We start from the raw sequence: 19,823 nt of genomic DNA on the forward strand, positions 1-19,823 counted from the left end.
CGGTTGTTGCTTCCAAAGATTTTGCTTTTGACTTGACCAAGACTCTGTTGATGACGGTGGACATGGCTGATCATAACGGGCCCCGCGATATTCCTATTCTGAAGGGGACCCTTCAGATGATGACTGCTGTAAGTGCATTCTTATGTTGCTCGTTTTTGGTGTTATGCTACTGCTTTTTTTCCTTTAATACTTTGTAATCCGTTGTAGTGTATTCAGAGGATGCATCTGTCCATCACCAGAGCGGAGGAACTGGAGAAGGCCGTACTAGAGGCCGCTATGAATGCTGGGAGGCTGACAATGAGCCTGGAGGCCGAGAAAAAAGAACGCAGAACTGCTGAAAATGAGGCATTCCGTCTAAACAAGATTGTTGCCTTAGCTGAAAAGTCAAAGGAGGCTGTCATTGGTGTGCAGGCTCAACTTGAAGGAAAAGTGGCAGAGCTGGAGGCCGTTATCACGGTGATGGCTGCTGAGCGTTCTGCGTTAGAGGCCAAGTATTGGCAACAAGATTGGGATGAGGCTGGGGCTGCCTATAAAGAGGAGGTGCTGGTGCTGCGAGACAAGTTCTTTCTGAAGAGTTGGTCAAGTGCTCTAGCTGCTGCTCAGGTTCCTGAAGGTTCTCCCCTGTTTCAGGATGTCCCAATTCCCTCAAGGTCCTTGGGTTCAAAGATTGTCTCTACCCCAGCAGTTTTTCCGGCTGAGGTTTCCCCGGAAGTAGATTCCACGAACAAGACTCAAGAGAGTGATGTTGCCATTGAGACGATGAATGTTGAAGGGGGTGGAACCCTGGAGACTGGAGCCGTGGGAGATGTGGTTAAGGAAGCTTTTATTTCTCAAGAAGTTGGAGCTGCCTCTACTTTTCCTCCCCAAGATGGCTTGGACAAGATTATGGACGCTGCTCTTGAGGTTCCTTCCGTTGATGAAAGCTAAAGTCTTCTTTGGAATGATTCGAAGTTTCTACTTTTTCTGACTTTCTTTTGTTATCAAGTTTCTGATGTACTGCGGCTCGGTCCCCTTGACGAGTTGTCTCCTTATACTTGCCAAGACAATTTTCCTTTCTTTTTTTTTTTTTTTGTTATTGTTGTTTGTTAGGCCAGCTGTGCCTTTGTTGGATGATGGAATTTTCCTTGTAATCTGATGTTTTCTTATTTCCATGTCTGAATGCTATCTGTACTGTTTGCCCCCAATCGAGCACTGTTGGGACCTTGGGACCGAACAGATGCTCGGTCTGGTTAACGAATATGTTGCATGGCTGTGCCTGGTTTTGTAATGAAAAAAGGAGGATCTTACTTAGGTCCAGGTTGGTTCTGAAAAATAATTGTTTGCCCCCACCTGGAGCTAAGTAAGATCAATACTAAAGACTATATTCTTTAGGCTGAGCTGCTTAAGTCTATTGCAACTTTGATAGCATAAGTGCATTTGAATAGGATAAAGGTATAAAGAGGTGTCTTACTCAGGTCCAGGTTGGTTTGAAAAGAAAACAATTGTTTGTCCCCACCTGGAGTTGAGTAAGACTAGTGCTGGAAGTCTGTTCCAACTCTGTTTGTACGCAACAATACTGAAGTGTCGATGTGATAATACTTAAGATATTCTATAGACTCAGAGATGTTTTCTTAAGATATGTTAGTGCGGTTTCCACCAAGCAATTCCACTTGGCTAAAGTCCAATTTAGTTGCCAAACATATTTCCACTAAGCAGTTCCACTTGGCATGTTTGAGTGCTAACTAAAATTTAATTCCGTTCAGTCGTTCTGAAACGTAGTCTGTTTGGGTTAACACCAAAGCTGAGTTCGTTTGATACACATCAAAGCTAATTCCGTTTGGTAAGCACCAAAACTAATTCCGTTTAATAAACATCAAAACTAATTACAAAATTTTGATAAATTTGAGAGAAGTGGGGAGGCATTTGCATTGGTCAAAAGATAAATGTCTTTACATCCTGATAGAGAAGTTGGGGTTTAATTCTATTGATAGTATTTCTTGAGATTTGCTACATTCCAGGGCCGAGGTATGGCTCGGCCTCTAAGATCCTCTAGGTAGTAAGCTTCATTTCCAGCAACAGCTGTGACTTTGTACGGACCTTCCCAGTTAGGCCCAAGTTTTCCTTCGCCAGGCACCCTTTTGTGATCCATAACTTTCCTCAAAACCAGTTCTCCAGGTGTGAATTGCCTTGGGAAAAATTTTTGGTTAAAACTTTTGATGAGCTGTTGCTGACATGCTACAAGTCTGATCAATGCGGCTTCTCTTTAGCCTTCTGCCATATCCAGTGTTTGTGCAATAGCTTCCTCATTACTGGTGATTCAGACCGGAGGGTTGGGAGACCTACTTCGAGTGGGATGATGGCCTCCATTCCATAAGTTAGGGAGTAAAGTGTTTCCCCGTTGAGCGTCGTGCTGTAGTTCGGTACACCCATAGCATGTGGGGTAACTCTTCAACCCATTTTCCTTTTGAATGTTCGAGCTGTTTCTTTACTCCATTGATGATGGTTTTGTTTGATGCTTCTACCTGCCCATTACTTTGTGGGTACCTTAGAGAAAAGTTTCGATACTCGATTCTAAGGTCGGCACAAAACTTTCTGAAGATCTTTTCATCGAACTATGTTCCATTATCCGCAATCAGTACCCATGGGATACCGAAACGCATCACAACGTTCCCCATGACAAACCACTTTATGTCCGCTTCTTTGATACTTGCCAACGCTTCGACTTCAACCCACTTAGTGAAATAGTCAGTTGCAGCAATGAAGAATCGTATGTTCCTAGTGCCTCGAGCCAACGATCTGACAATATCCAAACCCCATTGGGCAAAGGGCCATGGGCTGGTGAATGGAGTGAGAGTTTTGGCTGGCTGATGAATTAGTGGAGCAAACCTCTGACATTTATCGCACTTCTGAACGTACTGCTATGCATCTTGTTACATCCGTGGCCACCAGTACATGTGAGTGAGGGCTCGGTGCGCCAGTGACCTCTCACCAACGGGGCATCCACAAATCCCATCGTGAATTTCGTAGAGAATATTTTCGACTAGATTTAGGTGCACACATAGAAGATAAGGACTGAGATAGGAGCGTCTGTATAGCTTTCTAGATGGCGAGACCTAAAACCGAGCTGACCTATGTCGAATTTTTTTGGCTTCCTTTTTATCTTCGGGGAGAGTGCCAGATTTTAGAAAAGCAAGTATCGGATCTATCCAGCTTGGCTCTAAGTTGCTGCAGAGGACTGAAGATGCAATGCTTGGTTCTGGCATGAACTCAACCCAAATTTTTCTAGCGTCTCTGGTATCTACTGATGAACCGAGGCAGGCCAGAGCATCAACATGGCTATTTTTGTCCTGACTGATTCGTTCCACTTGCATGGATCAAAATTTTTTGAGTAGATCCTTGGCCTTACCTACGTACATAGGCATTCTTTCGTCTCGTGCTTCATAGACCCCGGAAAGCTGGTTTACCACCAGTTGGGAATTGTTGAAAACAAGAAACTGTTCTGCGCTGAAGTGTTCGACACTACGTAAGCCAGCCAACAGTGCATCGTATTCTGCCTTATTATTAGAAGCCTTCCAGCTGAGCCTAAGAGCCTGCTCCCAAATAAATCCCTCTGGTGACATAAGTACTACATTTGCTCCCAAGCCTTGGCTATTGGATGATCCGTCGACATAGAGCTGTCAGATGTTTCCAATAAAGAGTTTCCATGCTTCTGAAGCACATTGTTTTCCCTGTTCGGTGGCGCGTGGCGCTTGTTCTAAACTGGGGTTCTCATGCTCGGTACTTTGGGTGGGAGCGAATTCTGCAACAAAATCTGCTAAGACTTGGGCCTTGATTGCTGTCCTGGGTTGATACCGAATGTCAAACTCACCAAGTTCTACCGCCCATTTTGTTATTTGACCAGAGAAATCGGCTCGGCTGAATACAGATCTGAGAAGGAATTCAGTGAGGACATTGATGGTATGCCCCTGGAAGTAATGTTGTAACTTTCTTGAGGCGATAAGCAACGCGTAAGCTAACTTTTCCAAGGGTAGATACCGTGTCTCGACATCTAGTAGAGTCTTGCTAACATAGTATACTGGCCTCTATTCCTTGTTAACTTCTTGAATCAATACCGCACTTACGGCGTGATCTGAGACCGCTAGATATAAGTACAGCTCCTCCCTTGGTTCTGGAGTGGACAAAAGGGGTGGTGTACTGAGGTATCTTTTGAGACTTTGCAATGCTTCAGTACACTCGGGGCTCCATTCAAACGCTGCCTTTTTTCTCAATAGCTGAAAGAAAGGCTTCATCCGATCTGAAGACTTGCTGAGAAACCGATTCAGGGCGGCCGCCATTCCGGCCAGCTTCTGTTGCTCTTTAGCCTTTGTTGGTACTTCAAGCTCTTGTATTCCTTTGATTTGATCCGGATTTGCCTCAATTCCTCTGTGAGTGACCATGTACCCTAAGAACTTCCCTATTCCTACCCCGAAAGCGCATTTCGAGGCATTAAGGCGAAGCTGATAGTTTTTCAGGATACCAAAAACCTCTCTTAAGTCTGAAAGGTGGTTTGCAGTGAGCTTGCTTCTTACCACCATATCATCTATATAAGCTTCCATGGTTTTTCCAAGTTGGTCCTTGAACATTCGAGTGATCATTCGCTGGTAGGTTGCCTCGGCGTTCTTAAGGCCGAACGACATTACTTTGTAGCAATAAGTGCCCCTTGGAGTGATGAACGCTGTCTTCTCCTAATTTGGGTCAAACATTGGTATCTGGTGATAACCACTATAAGCATCCAGAAAGCTCATACGCTCATGCCCTGCTGTTGAATCCACTAGTTGATCGATGCGAGGTAGAGGAAAACTGTCCTTGGAATAAGCTCTGTTCAAGCAGGTGAAGTCAACACAGACTCTCCATTTTCCATTCTTCTTTTTTACTACAACTGTGTTAGATAGCCATTGTGGGTACTGTACTTCTCTAATCGCTCCTAATGCTAAGAGCTTTTTGACTTCGGCAATTACCACTTCAGTATGCTCAACTGAGGATCTCCGACTTTCTACATGACAAGCCGAGCGGAGGGATTGATGTTGAGTTTGTGGCAAGAAAATTCTGGGTTCAACCCCGGAGTATCATATGCTAACCAAGCGAATACCTCCATATTTCCCCTCAATAGTTCCAGCAGTTGAAGTTTCTCATCAACGCCTAGCGAGGTACCGATAAGGAAGTACCTTTCTGGACCATCCTCTTTTACCAGGACTTTCTCCAAGTCCTCTACCATCATTTTCTCTGGGGCTCCCCCTACATCTTCCAAGACTGGCTATTCGGCCACTTCCACTGTTTGTTCCCGGTTGCAAAGTTGTTTGGCTTTCAATGCCGCCATGAAACAATGTTTGGACGCAACTTGATCCTCTGAGATCTGCTCTACTCCATGGTCCGTTAGGAAACGGATGAGCTGGTGGTAGGTTAAAGGGACCGCCTCTATTTGGTGAATCCATGGACGGCCAAGTATGGCATTGTAAGGGAAAGGTGTATTAATAAGTATAAACTCTATCTGGAGGGTCTTCGTTCCTGCCACAACTGGCAACACTATTTGCCAAGTGGCCATTCTGGCTGTGAATTGAAGCCGACTAATGGAGCTGCCGCTAGGGTTAGGTGCTACTCAGAGAGACTGAACTTTCTGAACAAGTCATAATACAATATGTCTGCTGTACTGCCTTGATCTACCAGGACTCGTTTTACGTCAAACTGTTTCCCAATTCCCACAGTTATAATCAGTGTATCAGTATGTGGGTGTTGTATGCCTTCTAAATCCTTTATAGTAAATGAAATAGTGCACAAGGGGGATTTGGATACCGTACGTACCTTTTTCGATGCGGGCTCCACTGACATGACTTGTTGAATTTGCACAGCCTTAGCAATCTCTTCTTTCAGTGCCCCTTCACGTTCCTGGGTCACTATTCCATGGATCACATTTATTATCAGCCGAGGTGGGTGCTCGATGTTCAGTTCTGGTGGTGGGTTCCCCGGCTTGGTCACTGCTTTATCCTAATCAATGTAATCTCGGAGGTGTCCAGCTGCTACTAAGTCTTCCAAGTGTTGCTTCAGTGCTCTGTAGTTCCGAGTTGTATGCCCTTTGTCTCGGTGATAGGTGCATCTGAGCTTCTGACTACGCCGAGTTGGATCTCCCAACATTTTCAGTGGCCAAACAAAGAAGGGCTCTCTTTTGATCTTTTCCAAGATATGATAGACTGGTTCTTTGAATACGATCACAACTGCTTCGTGAGATTTGAACTTGTCCACCTCATTCACCGTGAGCCCCCGATGTTCCCCTCGGTCTGTTCTCTTCTTTTGCCGAGTTATTTGTTCTGTTGATGTTACCTCAACCGTGATTTGGTCATCTTCGAGGCGAGCGTACTGCTCAATCCTGGCACGCAAATCTTTCAGTGTTGTGGTCGGCGTTTGGTTAGTGACTGTCTCAACTTACTTTCCGGGCACAGACTGTGTTTGAAGGACATAACAGCCATCTGCTCACTGCAAACGTTTTCCTTCAGGTCATTGTACTCTTCTCAATACCTCATAGCATAGTTGCGCAGCGTTTCATCCTGTTCCTTTCGAAGACTGAACAGTGTGTCCAGCTCTTTCGGGATCTTAGTGTTGGAGACGAACCTAGCTAAGAACTCTTCGGAGAGCTACTTCTAGTCATGAATTGATCCAGCAGGGAGTCGATTGAACCGTCGAAGCCCGGATTCTCCCAAGCTGGACGGAAAGACTTTGCACATCAGTGCTTCGTCTCGGCTTCATAGGGACATCATCTGTCTATAATGGCTAATGTGTGTCAATGGGTCTGACTTCCCATCGTATGACGTGAACTTTGGCCAGGCGAATTTCTTGGGGGGTCTTATGGCCTCGATTTCCTGGGAGAATGGGGAGGAGACAAGCCTATCCAACGTTCGATGCTCTTTTTGATTGATGGTATGGTCTAGATGATCTCGACGTTGCTCATTCTGCTTGTTGCCAATCAACCAAGTACGAAGGTCTAGAGGAGGGTACTCGGTCTGCTGGCTAACTGTCTTTTACCTCTTAGCCCTTCTCCGGCGTGAGCCACGGGTGTGGCTGCTCGCCGCCTCACTCTGTATCGGGATTGGTTGGCTCGGCTGCCCAGACTCATTTCTGGGGATCTTCTTCACTGGTGCTTCTCTGGACGAGCTTCTCTGTCGCAGGCGAGAGGGCTCTGCGTCAGTCCTCTTCTCCGTCGGATCGCCCAACACCCTTTTGAGTTGTGCTTTCAGCTCCTATATCTCCATCTCCATAGAGTCTATGATTCGATCTCTGTAATCCTTTTCCAGAAGAAAGTGATGAGAAGAACCTCCAGCGAAGGGTAATCGATGCTCGACGAATTCGGGGGTCCGGTTATTGTTTCCAGTTTGTTCTTCTAAGACTGTTGAGAGTGCCAAGCCTTTGTCTTTTGTCTTTTCCATCTGTGGAGTATGTGTCGAAGGTGGGACGTCCTCAATCCCCATCGCCGGAACTGAGTGCAGAGTTCAGAGATAAAGCCTCCACGCTCACCGCACCAATTGTGCGTATCGAATACCGCACTAAATGAAAGTGGATCGGAGCTCCGTACTCGGTTGGACTATCCAAGGATTGAGGTCCCTGCAGCAGGAAAAACCGTAAGAGTTGCCCGGCCGGGGTTGGCCGGATAACCCCTCCGGTGTAGGAATCAGTAATCGGAGAAGAAGTGCAGTGCCCTGTAAGTGTAGAGAGTTGAGTTTTTAGTAAATGGGGTTCAGTTTAGATCAGTTACCTTCAATGTGAAGTTAGTGTAGTTTATATTGAACTCCTTGCTTGCTTCCTAAGATGTTTCATGGAGCTCTGGTGCTGCCAAGTTTCCTTTTAGCATTGCCTAAGGTGGGGGACCATCTGGTAGCTGCCAAGGGGTGCATATACTCATTGTAGTCATGCTGATAACAAATCACATTCCTTTGGTTCAACTATTTCCGTGATTCTAGGTGTACGGGACCAGCTGAGGTGGCAACTTGCACATGCATATATTCATAGCTTTCACGTTTCTTTGAGAGGTTCCTTCAGCCGGCACCGTTGTGCCTCGGCTCGGCCCTTTGCGAGGCTACTATTGGGATGGGCTGGCCCATTCAGATATTTGTGTATAGACTCGGCCCACTTTGGTTCTAATAATGGGTTCACCCATCAGTTCGGTCCATAGAATGAGTCCCGCGGCTCAGCCCTAGCCCAGTATCGTAGCTGGATTAACCTTTCTACTGCGAGTTGGGCCCAAGTGCTTAAGGACTTGGGTGGACTGTTAATAATGGAATTGGGTTTAGTTGGGTTACCCACATGCTCATCTGACCCATTTAGATTTGGGCTTAGGAGATTGGACCGGCCCAAGACTTAGGTCCGACCCATTTCTTATTTGGCCCCTTCAAATACAATAAATAAATAAAATCATTTGAACAATTTAGCATATGATATGGTAAAGTAGCATAGTGCAGTACTATTTTATATTACATCTTTGACTGTTAGTTATTTTATTAAAAAAATTATGCCTATGTCATTAGAATTGAAATTTTATTTATCAATTATGTCCTGTGAAGATAAATTTAGCGAGTGATAGTTAAATTAACACAAATAAATTAAGATAACTTACATGAAAAGATAAAAATTATAAAGATAACTTACATGAAAAGATAAAAATTATATCAATGCACAATCCGTTTATTTATTTTATAATCTTGACTTAAATTAATGAATTGAAACATTATGTAAAAAAATAGTGGTTCAAGAATTATAGTTGATAAATAAATGAATAAAGAAATAGCTCAAAAAATACTATACTGTTAAAACATGTATATATGTTATTTTAACGAGTGGTGCTATTAGCACCATATGAATTATTTTAGACCTTCTATTTTTTTGAGCTTTGGCTTATAAATTTTGAAACTCTCAAAATTTCTTCCCCCAAATAATACCAAAATTATCCTTGTGAAAACATTCCACCCATTGAATGCACACTCCTCATACCTCAAAAAAACTCATCTTCTAAAAAACCCTAACAAAACCCACCAAGAAGAAGAAGAACCAATGTGATTACTATTATTGCTGCCTCATCCACCATTGTCTCAGTTGGTATGCTATCTCTCTCTCTCTCTATATATATATACATAATTTTTTAATTTTCTCGTAATAATTTTTTCTCTTGCAGGAAAAAAAATTATAATAATTGGTTTCATTAATTTTGTTGGCAAATATTATAAAATTGTCAGTTCAGCAGAGAACTACGCAGCAATATTATCAAAGATACGCGATGAATGAATAACTTTTTGAACTTGATAATAGATTTGGACTACTTCCGATAACTTTTGCAAGTGTTAAAAATTTTGACCATTTAATGTGTTAAGAAATTTTCATGTTCGGGCCTGCATTCCCGAACATTACTTATTTGTTCGGGAATGCCTTCTCGAACAAATAAGTAAAGTTCGGGCCCATATTCCTGAACTTGAAAAAATAAAAACTTCTGCAAGCGTTAACAATTTTAACCGTTCAATGTGTTAAGAAATTTTCATATTCGAACTTAAATTTCCGAACATTACTTATTTGTTCGAGAAGGCCTTCTCGAACAAATAAGTAATGTTTGGGCTTATATTCTCGAACTTGAAAAAATGAAAACTTCTGCAAGTGTTAGCACTTTTGACCGTTCAATGTGTTATGAAATTTTCATATTTAGACTTGCTTTTCCAAACATTACTTATTTGTTTGAGAATGTCATCCCGAACAAATATGTAATGTTCGGGCCTGTATTCTGCCAAAGGTTTGCCACTATTACTGTCGAAATGTTGCCATTGCTGGAGAAGTGTAAGTAGTCAAATGGTTGCCACTGTGACCGCCGAAATATTGCAGCCATTACCACCGAAATATTGCCGCCAAAGGGTTTTCAAAATTTTGAGGGTTGGTAGGTTTTGAAGATGAGATTTGAAAAAGATAGATGAGTGGTGATGGATGTGGATGCTCTCATAAATCCTAATTTATGATGTAATAGATGTGTAGGTTTAATTGTGAGATGGAGTGTCCCAAAATTAATGATGTCCTTTTTAATAATTTTATTTGAGGTTATTATTGTAATAAAAAAATTAAAAATTAAGAGGTCCAAAATAATTTATGAGGGGCTAATAGCAACACTCTATTTTAACATAGTAAATATTACACGCTTCTAGACCAGCTTACAGCAAATCTATATAAAATACACTTCAATACAACTAGGAATGCTCATAATGCATAGCTATATATGCTATTCACTCCCTCACAGCTACTTCATTAACCAATTAAATAAGCAGTTGTGCAATGCACACAGAACGAATTTTTCATAATGAGACACAAAAGTGATTCAAAATGTTTATATTTATAGTTGCGAACATTTTGTCTCACATTTGTGCTTTCTGCATCCTGTACTTTTTGTGTGAGTAGAATTTTTCCTAAATAACATGAGGGGGAGCAGTGGTTGTTGCAGGAACAACAGGGATAGAGAAATATGCATCAACCAAAGAGGCTTCAAATTCCATCCTTGGATGGTCCGAAGCATCAAAGGAAAACCTCTTGTACAACATCACTTTTGCCTTCTTTAAGGCGTAGCTAACTGAAAAATATGTCAAGAACCACAAGCCTAGCCGATGAACAAGCTGTTTCTCATCGCCCCACCTCGGCCTTTGGAGATTCCCTTCCATTTTCTTTCCAGAAGAGCCACATTGGAATGATTTATGCTTTTCTTTCCGTGAAATGCGGCGTTGAGAGAGAGAAGGATTGTTCCCTCTTTCTCCATAAGATGGCTCTTGCATTAACTTTCTGGTTGTAGGCTGCCGGAATCCACTGAGGCTTACAAGTTGGGCAACCATGAGAATGAGTGAGTGAGTGAGTGATCAAGAGCAAGCCAAGTTGAAGAGAAAGTGTCCTAATGCATGGTTTCTTTATAGAGGCCAAAAGATTAAGTAAGGCCTATCATGGGATATAGCAATATCAACAAATGAGTGACCTATAAGACAGGTAAACTTCAGGACCACACTCCTTCATATCAGTAAATCTGTAAAAAATGGTATTGAAAGTTATATTCCGCTCAATGAATGTCCAGCATGACCATATGGGGCTAAATTTAGGGTCGCTCAAGATGAAACCAATTATGATACCGACTAGGACAATGGATGGTGTAAGCGGTATCTAACAATTCTTGATGCTGATTAGGACAATGGATGATCGGGTTATCACCGATCGCCATATTAATGTCGCAAACTCTTATGAGAGGCAACACTAACTAACCTAAGGAAGGAAATCTGACACATTGAAGAAGGGCAGCATGCCAACATCAGAATGTTAGTAAAAACCTCATAAGATTGTGAAACTTGTCACATCTAGGTGAGATCATCGAGGACACCCCTCACGTGTCCAGGCATGGTCAAGGAGAAAGAAAAGGCGATTAGGGTAAACCATTACCTCTTTATAAGTAAAAAGAAAGCAACAATTACAAGGTCTATGAGAAAAAATATCGAACATAGAACTAGTGGGTTTTTCCCCGAAAGTAATTAGAGCTTACTTAGTCATCAAGGCGTTTACCTCCTACCGGTTTACTCTGGTTGTTTGCTTCATGTTACAAGTATCCCATTCAAACATCAATCGCATTCAAGAAAAGAAGCAGCTAGAAACCATCCCATCACAATTCTCATAAATTATTGAACTAAGTACTTCTCTACAAAAAATTATCGGATTTAAATGAGCGATGAACAAATTTTAACAAATAATACGATATGAAAATGAAAGGACAAGGAAAAAAAAAAAGAAGTCACATGATCAACACATACTCTCAACTTAAATGATTGCATAAATGCTAGTGTAGTTTGTACGAGTGGTCTTTTGGATTTTGAATTTGTAAAAGAATTTATAGGGAGAAAAAGAAAAAAAAAAAAAAAACTAACTTCTACTTTATTTCTCTATTTCTTTCCTCTCTTTTTTTCATTCTTTTTTTTTCTTTTTCTTTTTTTCATTTCAATCTGCATATCCCTTCACAAGTTCAAGATCCCAACTATAATCTTATAGTTATTGAGAGCAGATATATATATATATATATATAGTGGCAAACTCTATAGGATTAATATATTTTTTGTAACAATGAATTATGAGCAAAATGCTATGCTTCTTTGAAAAATGAATTACTTCGTTGTTACTATTATACAAATGTTATCAATTTATCATTACAAAGAAGTTATTTGATAGTAATTGGATAATTAAGCCACTCAAAAGCTTTGATAAAGATTACATTCTCTTCCTTGTCATTTTCCTTTATTTTTAGTTTACAATGATTTTTATTAAACAAAACATAGAATTATTATATATTTCTCAATTATTGACTTTTATAAGAGAATGTACAACTATTTCAATCATGTTAATCACACTTTAAAGGTACCTATATGATAGCTTCACTATTCAAGAAATCAAAAAGTTAGTAAGGGTCTATTTGGTAACGTTTACGTTTTCAGTTTATATTTATAAAAATTTTATAAACTGATTTTTGTTTATTTTTAAAAAAACATAAATTACAAACACGTTTGGTAATTGACAAAATGTTTAAAAAAATTTAAAAATATAAAAAAGAGTGAGAAATGACAAGTGGTGGCAAGTGGCGACGGAAGATGGAGGTGGAAAGTGGTGACGGTGGGTGGTGGCGGGTGGGTGGTGGCGGGTGGGCGGGTGACGGTGGCGGGTGGTAGCGAATGGGTGGTGGTGGTGGCGGTGGTGGGTGGGTGGTGGTGGCGGGTGGTAGATGGTGGTGGCAGGTGGGTGGTGAGTGGTGGTAGCGGCTAGGTGGCGGGTGGTGGTGGCAGGCGGTGGATGGTGGTGGCGAGTGGATGGCAGGTGGGTGGTGGTGGTGTTGGTGGCGGCGGCGAGGGGTGGGTGGTAGTGGCGAGTGGATGGGTGGTGGCTGGTGGGTGGCAGGTCGGTGGTGGTGGCTGGTGGGTGGCAGGTCGGTGGTAGTGGCTGGTGGGTGGTGAGTGGTGGTGGCAGGTGGTGATGGGTGGTGGTGGCGAAAGACGGTGGTGGAAAATGGTGACGGGTGGTAGCTAGTGTTGGGTGATAAAAAAAAAAAAAAACTGAAAACTCAAAATGGAAACACATTTTTTGAGTTTACATTTTTTGGCCAAATTTATAAACTAAGACCACTGATTTACAAATCAAAAATTTACTAAACAAATTTTTATTTGAGTTTTTAAAATTTTTATCAATATAAACAAAAAATTGAAAACGTAAGTATTGTCAAGACACCTAAAAAAGCTAAAGCCAAAAATTGTTTAAAAAAAAAAGTCAAACACCTCACTAATTCAAGATTTTTGCTACAAAAAAATAAATAAATAAATCAATTTCCAAATAATAACTCAATCTAATACAACCTAATAATTACATCCACACAGTATAATTTATAATTGAATGATAATTTTTTTTCAATGTAATTTATAATTGTCACATATATCAATAACCACTAGATATTATAGCTACATTGAAATTTTACTCCTAACTTTGCTATTTGGAGGGTTAGTATCTGAGAGTGAGAAGGGGGGCTTCCCATTGTTAGGCCTCGTTTGGCAACATCAATTTTTAAGTTAAAAGTTAAAAAATTATTTAAAAAATCAAAAAGTCAATAAATTATATTAAAAAGTAAAAGATTTCATTTTCTCTTTATTTTTTCACATCTTTTCGTAAAAAATTAAAAAATAATCTTAAACATATTATTTTTTTTTACATCATATTTTAGTTAAAAAGACAAAAAAATACTTTAAAAAAACATGTTCCCAAATGAGATTGTCTTTTTTGTTTTTTGTGGGGTCCCCAACTTCAATCCCATTTTTGTACAGAATGTGACCTTCCAAAACCATTAGCTGAGATTAAGCATAGTTGATTGATCAGAACCGTCCACCAAGTTTGTCCACAAAGCATAGCAAAGATCGATCGTACATCATGATAAGAGTGTGATGGGAGGGTCACCAACAAAACCCCATGGTCCATGGTACTATTACACCGACTTGTCCTTGGAAACAGCATCGAGCTCTTTGCTACTTCGCTTTCTCATTTTTTTTTTTCTTGAAGATGACTTCGAGAGGATTAGGTTTTAATGAAAAGACTAGTTGTAAATTTGGACATTTTAAGTTCAACTCCTCTTAGTATTATGTTTATCTTAATCAATGAACTCTTTCCTTTCTTTCACACTTTTATTGATAGAGATTAAGTATTCATGGATCTCTGAAGGTAACTGGAATGAGTAATCTAATGATAAAGTGACTTGTCTTGAAAGAAAATTGTGTACCGAGTTGTTCTAAGTTTCACTACTTCTGAGTTGTATTTGATCTTAATTGATATTTGAAGAAAGTCAATCATTGTCAAAGACACAATTCGATTATTGATGCAATTATTGCTAATATTGGACTTGTGGGTATGTATTGTTAAACTTTCTTATATAAACTTTTCTTGATATTGGTAAATATTCTCTTATTGATTGAAGAAGGGAAAAAAAAAAAGAACACTTCAGTGGCTTCCACTGGTTTGTGTACATAAGACTAACACAGCCTAAATGTATGAACACAAATCAAATCCATTAATCAACCTCATAGTTCAAAGAAGTTTACAGAGCTTTGTGAAAGAATGTGTTCCGATGGAACTGTATATTTATCCTCAACAACAGCTTGGTCAATGTGGCAACTTATTCTGTTTTATCAAATCACTCAAGATTAGGTCACAATCATCTAATATAAATAATAAAATGAATGATATATCTATCCCAAAAAAAAAAAAAAGTAGCATTCCTCAATTAAAATTTCAACATTACTATGAGAGAGAGAGAGAGAGAGGTACTGACATTTTAATTTCAGACAACTTCAAATTCAGCACCAATTGGCAAATGATCACTTGGGTGATGATAATTTGGTAATCCACCAAGAACATCAGGGGATTCTGGTTCTGAAAGTTCAAGGAAGCTGACTGGTTTGATATTATCACCAGATGGAGAAAAGAATATGTAATCGAGAGTACCGGTGAAACCGGGGGTGTAGTTAGTGAATGGTGGTTCTCCCCTTGTCAATGCATAGACACTACATAAGGGAATAGGTACATCTTCAAAACATTCCGGTGATCCCCCCATTGAAGAGCTGCCTGAAACTAGGTATTGATATACCTGAAACAAAAGGAATCTTCTTAAAAAATATTGCAAGAAGCCTAAAATTTTAGAGAATACAACTAGATTCTCAATATCACTGTTTGGATGAACTTACAGTGCCTTTCAAACTCTAAATGCAATCCGAAATAGAGAGTAAACGAAAAGCAACAAAAAGATACAAACCAAACCTAGAGTATATATGTGTGGTACATAGTAAAAATTTAAATCATCAGTTCATCACTTCAGGTTGCAAATAGCTTCAAATAAGGAAATATGAAAAGTATTTAAGAACCTTATCTCCGGGGGTTGAATTGAAGTCACCAGCCACAATTACAGAAGGAATACATTCAAATTTGTCAGATACTAGTGTTTTGAATTGAGCTAAGCGTGAAAGAAGGTATTTGGCCTGTGCAAGCTTTACATCGGCCCAATTTGGATCCCTGCAGCAGCAACATATTAAATTTAACCCCAAGTCATAGATGTAATGTACACACCAAAAAATTAGATTAAAATAAACAAATGACAGACAGGTAAAAAAAAATTACCAATAAAGGTGCGTGTTTGCCACAATAACTACATGATCAGAAGGACCCTTAAGTTTAAAGGCAGCCATGATACCAACACAATCACGTTTTAATCTTACACAAGGATCATTGGGATCTCCATGATGCCCATCAGTGTCTTTCTGCGGTAAACCTGAAGAAGGATTGTTGAGGAAACAAGCCACGATTATAATGTAATTTAAGTAATTACAATACATTTCGAAAGCTTTGCTAATAAAAAAAAAAAAAAAAACCATTTCGAAAGATTAGGGAGTTCTAAAGTAGAAGCAATATCAAAGAAGAATAAATAAAGCTTGAAAACAAACTAGAAACTTGAGTTTGCAATTTGTAAGAACTAATTTCATAATTTGATCACAAAGCATTCCTGGTTGAATTTAGTTGCATCAATTTTGAACCAGAAACTATTATACTGTAATTTCAATGCTCTGCTCATAATGACACTTGAATGTTTGGAAGTCGAATGTATAACATCAGTACTTGGTTGTGATTCTTGTGATGAAGCTTTAGGCCCTTACTTTAATTGGTCTTCTTTCTCAAACTATTTGGAGTATTTTGACAAGAAGAAGAAATAAAGTGAATAATGCTTTCTTTTCAATAAGCCTTCTCACTGTTAAACCTTTTTAAGTTTGAATAATTAAAAATAGGCAGATGGGTCAAACTTTTCAAGCCGCATAATGTACAGTATAATTCGATTTTAACTTCTCAAAAATGAACAGCGTGAATTTAAATTGCAATAAACATCAAAGAAAATATTATAACTATTTGAAACTCCTCCATGTAGAGTTTAAATACCAAATTCAGCATCCTTTTGACATTTGGCTTCATAGATATTGACAGTATCAATCTTAAGAATAACAAAAGAGTAATGTAACATTTATAGGCCAAAGAAGTACCCTTGTTCGGTTCAGTATCTTTATTTACACTAGCTAGAGTATCGTTATCTTTGTCTGCACGCATAGCTGTTCCATCTTGGATTGAGTTTACAAGATCATTGTATTCTATTTTCTCCTCTACAACCAGCTCTGCTCTGACAAAACACCAAAAAGAGAGGTAAACAAAATAAGTTATATAAATAATGTTCATTATGAACAAACAAGTACTTGAAGTTGAAGAGAATGATGCTCTCAAAGATATTGCACCAATCAACTCAGTACCCATCCAATGCCATAAGATTTAACTTTAAAATATATCTTCCCCAATCATGCCAAAGTCATTGTACATGAGATATTGTTAGAATTTTAACAAAAGATATGAGGAAATGAACTTGCAATATTATTCGGATAGTCCTTTAGATCCTAAAAATTCCAAGCCATCAAGAATTGAGTAAGGCACGACGTAAAAAAACGTTGAAAAGAGAAGACTTATTACATGTTGTGCTTATAAAATATCCCACAACCATCAGGCTTCTTCCCGCTTCTCTGAATATAGATACTTGCATAGCCATGGCTCTCCATATTTCCTTTGTAAAAGCTATCATACTCATCCACTTCCTAGTGAAGTTGGCACTAATTAATTAGAATAAAAATTATAAATAATCATGGCATCATAAAGGTTAACATGACAAAGTTTACAAACAAGCTTCTTTCTTTTTTTATCTTTTTTTTTTTTTGATAAATAAAGTTTACAAACAAGCTTTAGAATGAATTTAAAACTGTAATGAAGACTACGCAGCAGTAAAAACCTGCAAGCAAAGAAAATCTGCCCTGAGGCTCTTGATAAGAGTCAAAATTGCCTGGGAACGAGTTTTCCACCTGTAATAAGCATAGCCACCAAACAAGGATCAAAATTTCATTTACGTTGTTTCGGTTAGCATGGAAACAGAAATGCTTCAGAAATGTTTTTGGAAACACAAGGGGGAAAGGAGAACAAATTTGAAAACGTTTGAAACTATTTGGAAACAAAAACTAAAATCTATATAAATGTTAATAGTTTCTCAATTATTAAATAATTGAACATGTTGTTAGAAACTCATAAACAAAAGGTTTAAAGGCTTAGTTTCTAACATATTTGCCACAGTAAGAAAAAACTTTAAAAAAATATAAAACTCTAATAGTAGTAGGAATAAATAAAATAAAATAAAAAAATTACTTTGCAGTAACAAAGAAGAGAATAAGTGACTTAATCAAGCTAGATTTATCTTCTCCTCTCAATCTCCCCTCTCCTTTCCAGTTTCTCAGATTCTTTAGTGCATCAATCCCCAAAGAGAAATCAGTCTCTATTTTAAAAGTGATTTGATAGCAAATAAGAAAGTGGAGGAGACCATTGAAAGCAAGGATCTTTCTTGAAGTGGAGTTTAGAAAGACCTGTTATCATGTGGATTCAAAGTTCACTTTGTTTTTACTAGGATGGATACGCTTTTGATCTAACAAAGGAAATGGTGAAGGTTTGCTCCTTATCAACATATGGAAGTTAGGACAAGAAGATCGTCCATTACAATCCTATTCACCTTGATGTCTAAGGGTGGACATAGATCAAGTTGGGTGAAAATGAATCATGTAGAATGCCTACAAATACCACATAAGATTAGGCCGCTTGGCCCAACTTCAACCTATTTTATTAAACAAGCTGAACTTTGAGGCCAAAAGTGACCCTGTATATTATATTCCAATGATTTTATTTTTGAACCTTAAAAGTAAAAATTATATTTCAAATACAGTAATCCCTTAAACATTTCCTTTGATCTTTACTTTTCTGCTACAAGGGTTTCTAATGATATTTTATTTGTTCAGTAACTATCAAAGACTGTTTCTGTTGATGTTTGTTGATGTGGTTGAAGGCACAACAAAGCTCTTTGATTTGAACACGACAAAAAATGAAGATAAACAGGAAATTGTGAGCACTGAACACTAAGGGTATGTTTGGTTTGAGTTTTAGAAAAAAAATTCCAAAAAATTGTTTCGTTTGAGATTTTTCTCAAAAAATTTCCAAAATCACTTTCTCTCTCTTACACATCGATCAATCACTTTTTCTCTCTCCTCTTTCCTTCTCAATCACTTTTTCTCTCACACATATCTACTCAATTACAACAAACTATCAAATCATCCCAAACTCCCAAACTCCAAAACTACTTTTAAAATATACAACCAAACAAACCAAAAAAATTTCTAAACTCTCTCCCCAAAAATTTTTTCAAAAACAACTCTCCCAAAAACAAACCAAACAAGCCCTAAATTTTCCACCCCCTCCCTGCCATTTTCTCTCCCTACCTAACTTCCAGCTTGTGTGTGCTCTCCATGTTTCTTCCCTTGGCTTAATACATTCCACAGTTTGTAATGCATCAGATACAAGCAATATATGAGAATAATCTACGCAAGGGGAAGTTAACGATTTCTATGTTACACCTTCTGGCTTCAGAAACATTTTCCAAGAGGCTTGGCATTTATTTATACAAAGAGAAGGGGAAAGAAAGTCCAAACATAACTTATTCAGAAATCACAAAGCATAAGGTTAAAGATATAATTTACTTGCGACAAGGTGGAGGAGAGTGTGGAAATTGCTCACTCTTTGCATATGCCTAGATATTAAAATGGTAAAAAAAAAAAAAAAAAGTTAGAATTAATAAGGGAAAGGAGTTCTCTGCACAGGCGAATACTCTACATTTTTATTAGAACAACATAAGATAAGCAACTTCAGTTAGAGGTAGAGACTGGAAACAAAGCACTCTTCTTCTCGTAAACATATCTGAGAAATTCACTTCAAGCATCAGAATGGATTGCATACCTGTGCCAAAATGTTGTATGAAACAAGACGGAATTTCAAGCCTGTAATATCATATTTTAACATCACATATCAGACTCTATAAGAGAACCTTAAAAGTTGTTCGTCTATTATTGTTTTGATACAATCACATGTATTGATGAAGTCCCACAGTAAGGCCCCCTGATTTACTTGTTTGCATGGTTCACAGAGTAACAACACAACAACATCAGCTAACAGTGATTCTAGAGTCCCATTTGATAGTAAATGAGCACTGGGAACAATTGCAGCAAAACTTATGGTCATGAAAATGAGAGATGAAATATATAAATTTTAGTTTATAATTTATGTAAACTTCTACGATATCTATGCCAGCTGCAAAATGCGATAAAAAAAAAAAAACAAAACAA

The 19,823-nt window shown here is 38.7% G+C and overlaps 1 protein-coding gene across 14 annotated transcripts in view; it reads right to left on the reverse strand.

The window, feature by feature from the left end:
- Positions 1 to 14,573: 14,573 nt before the first annotated feature.
- The window catches only part of LOC114309643 (DNAse I-like superfamily protein), a 46,009-nt gene continuing 40,759 nt past the window's right edge, over positions 14,574 to 19,823 (reverse strand). For 2 of the 14 annotated variants that reach the window (XM_082903802.1, XM_028255432.2), the window contains 8 exons: positions 19,438 to 19,478; positions 19,182 to 19,231; positions 17,399 to 17,468; positions 17,086 to 17,207; positions 16,611 to 16,744; positions 15,700 to 15,850; positions 15,447 to 15,594; positions 14,574 to 15,172 (listed from right to left, as the gene is read on the reverse strand). In XM_082903802.1, coding sequence (XP_082759928.1) covers positions 14,867 to 15,172; positions 15,447 to 15,594; positions 15,700 to 15,850; positions 16,611 to 16,744; positions 17,086 to 17,207; positions 17,399 to 17,468; positions 19,182 to 19,231; positions 19,438 to 19,478 — 1,022 coding nt within the window. In that variant the 3' untranslated portion in view covers positions 14,574 to 14,866. Of the gene's footprint in view, positions 15,173 to 15,446; positions 15,595 to 15,699; positions 15,851 to 16,610; positions 16,745 to 17,085; positions 17,223 to 17,398; positions 17,469 to 19,181; positions 19,232 to 19,437; positions 19,479 to 19,823 lie in introns of those variants that run through there. The other 12 variants (XM_082903800.1, XM_028255434.2, XR_014349820.1 and 9 more) reach the window with 10 other exon arrangements.

Source organism: Camellia sinensis, chromosome 13 (genome assembly GCF_055761805.1).
Source record: "Camellia sinensis isolate YWXY chromosome 13, ASM5576180v1, whole genome shotgun sequence".
Classification (NCBI taxonomy): Eukaryota; Viridiplantae; Streptophyta; class Magnoliopsida; order Ericales; family Theaceae; genus Camellia; species Camellia sinensis.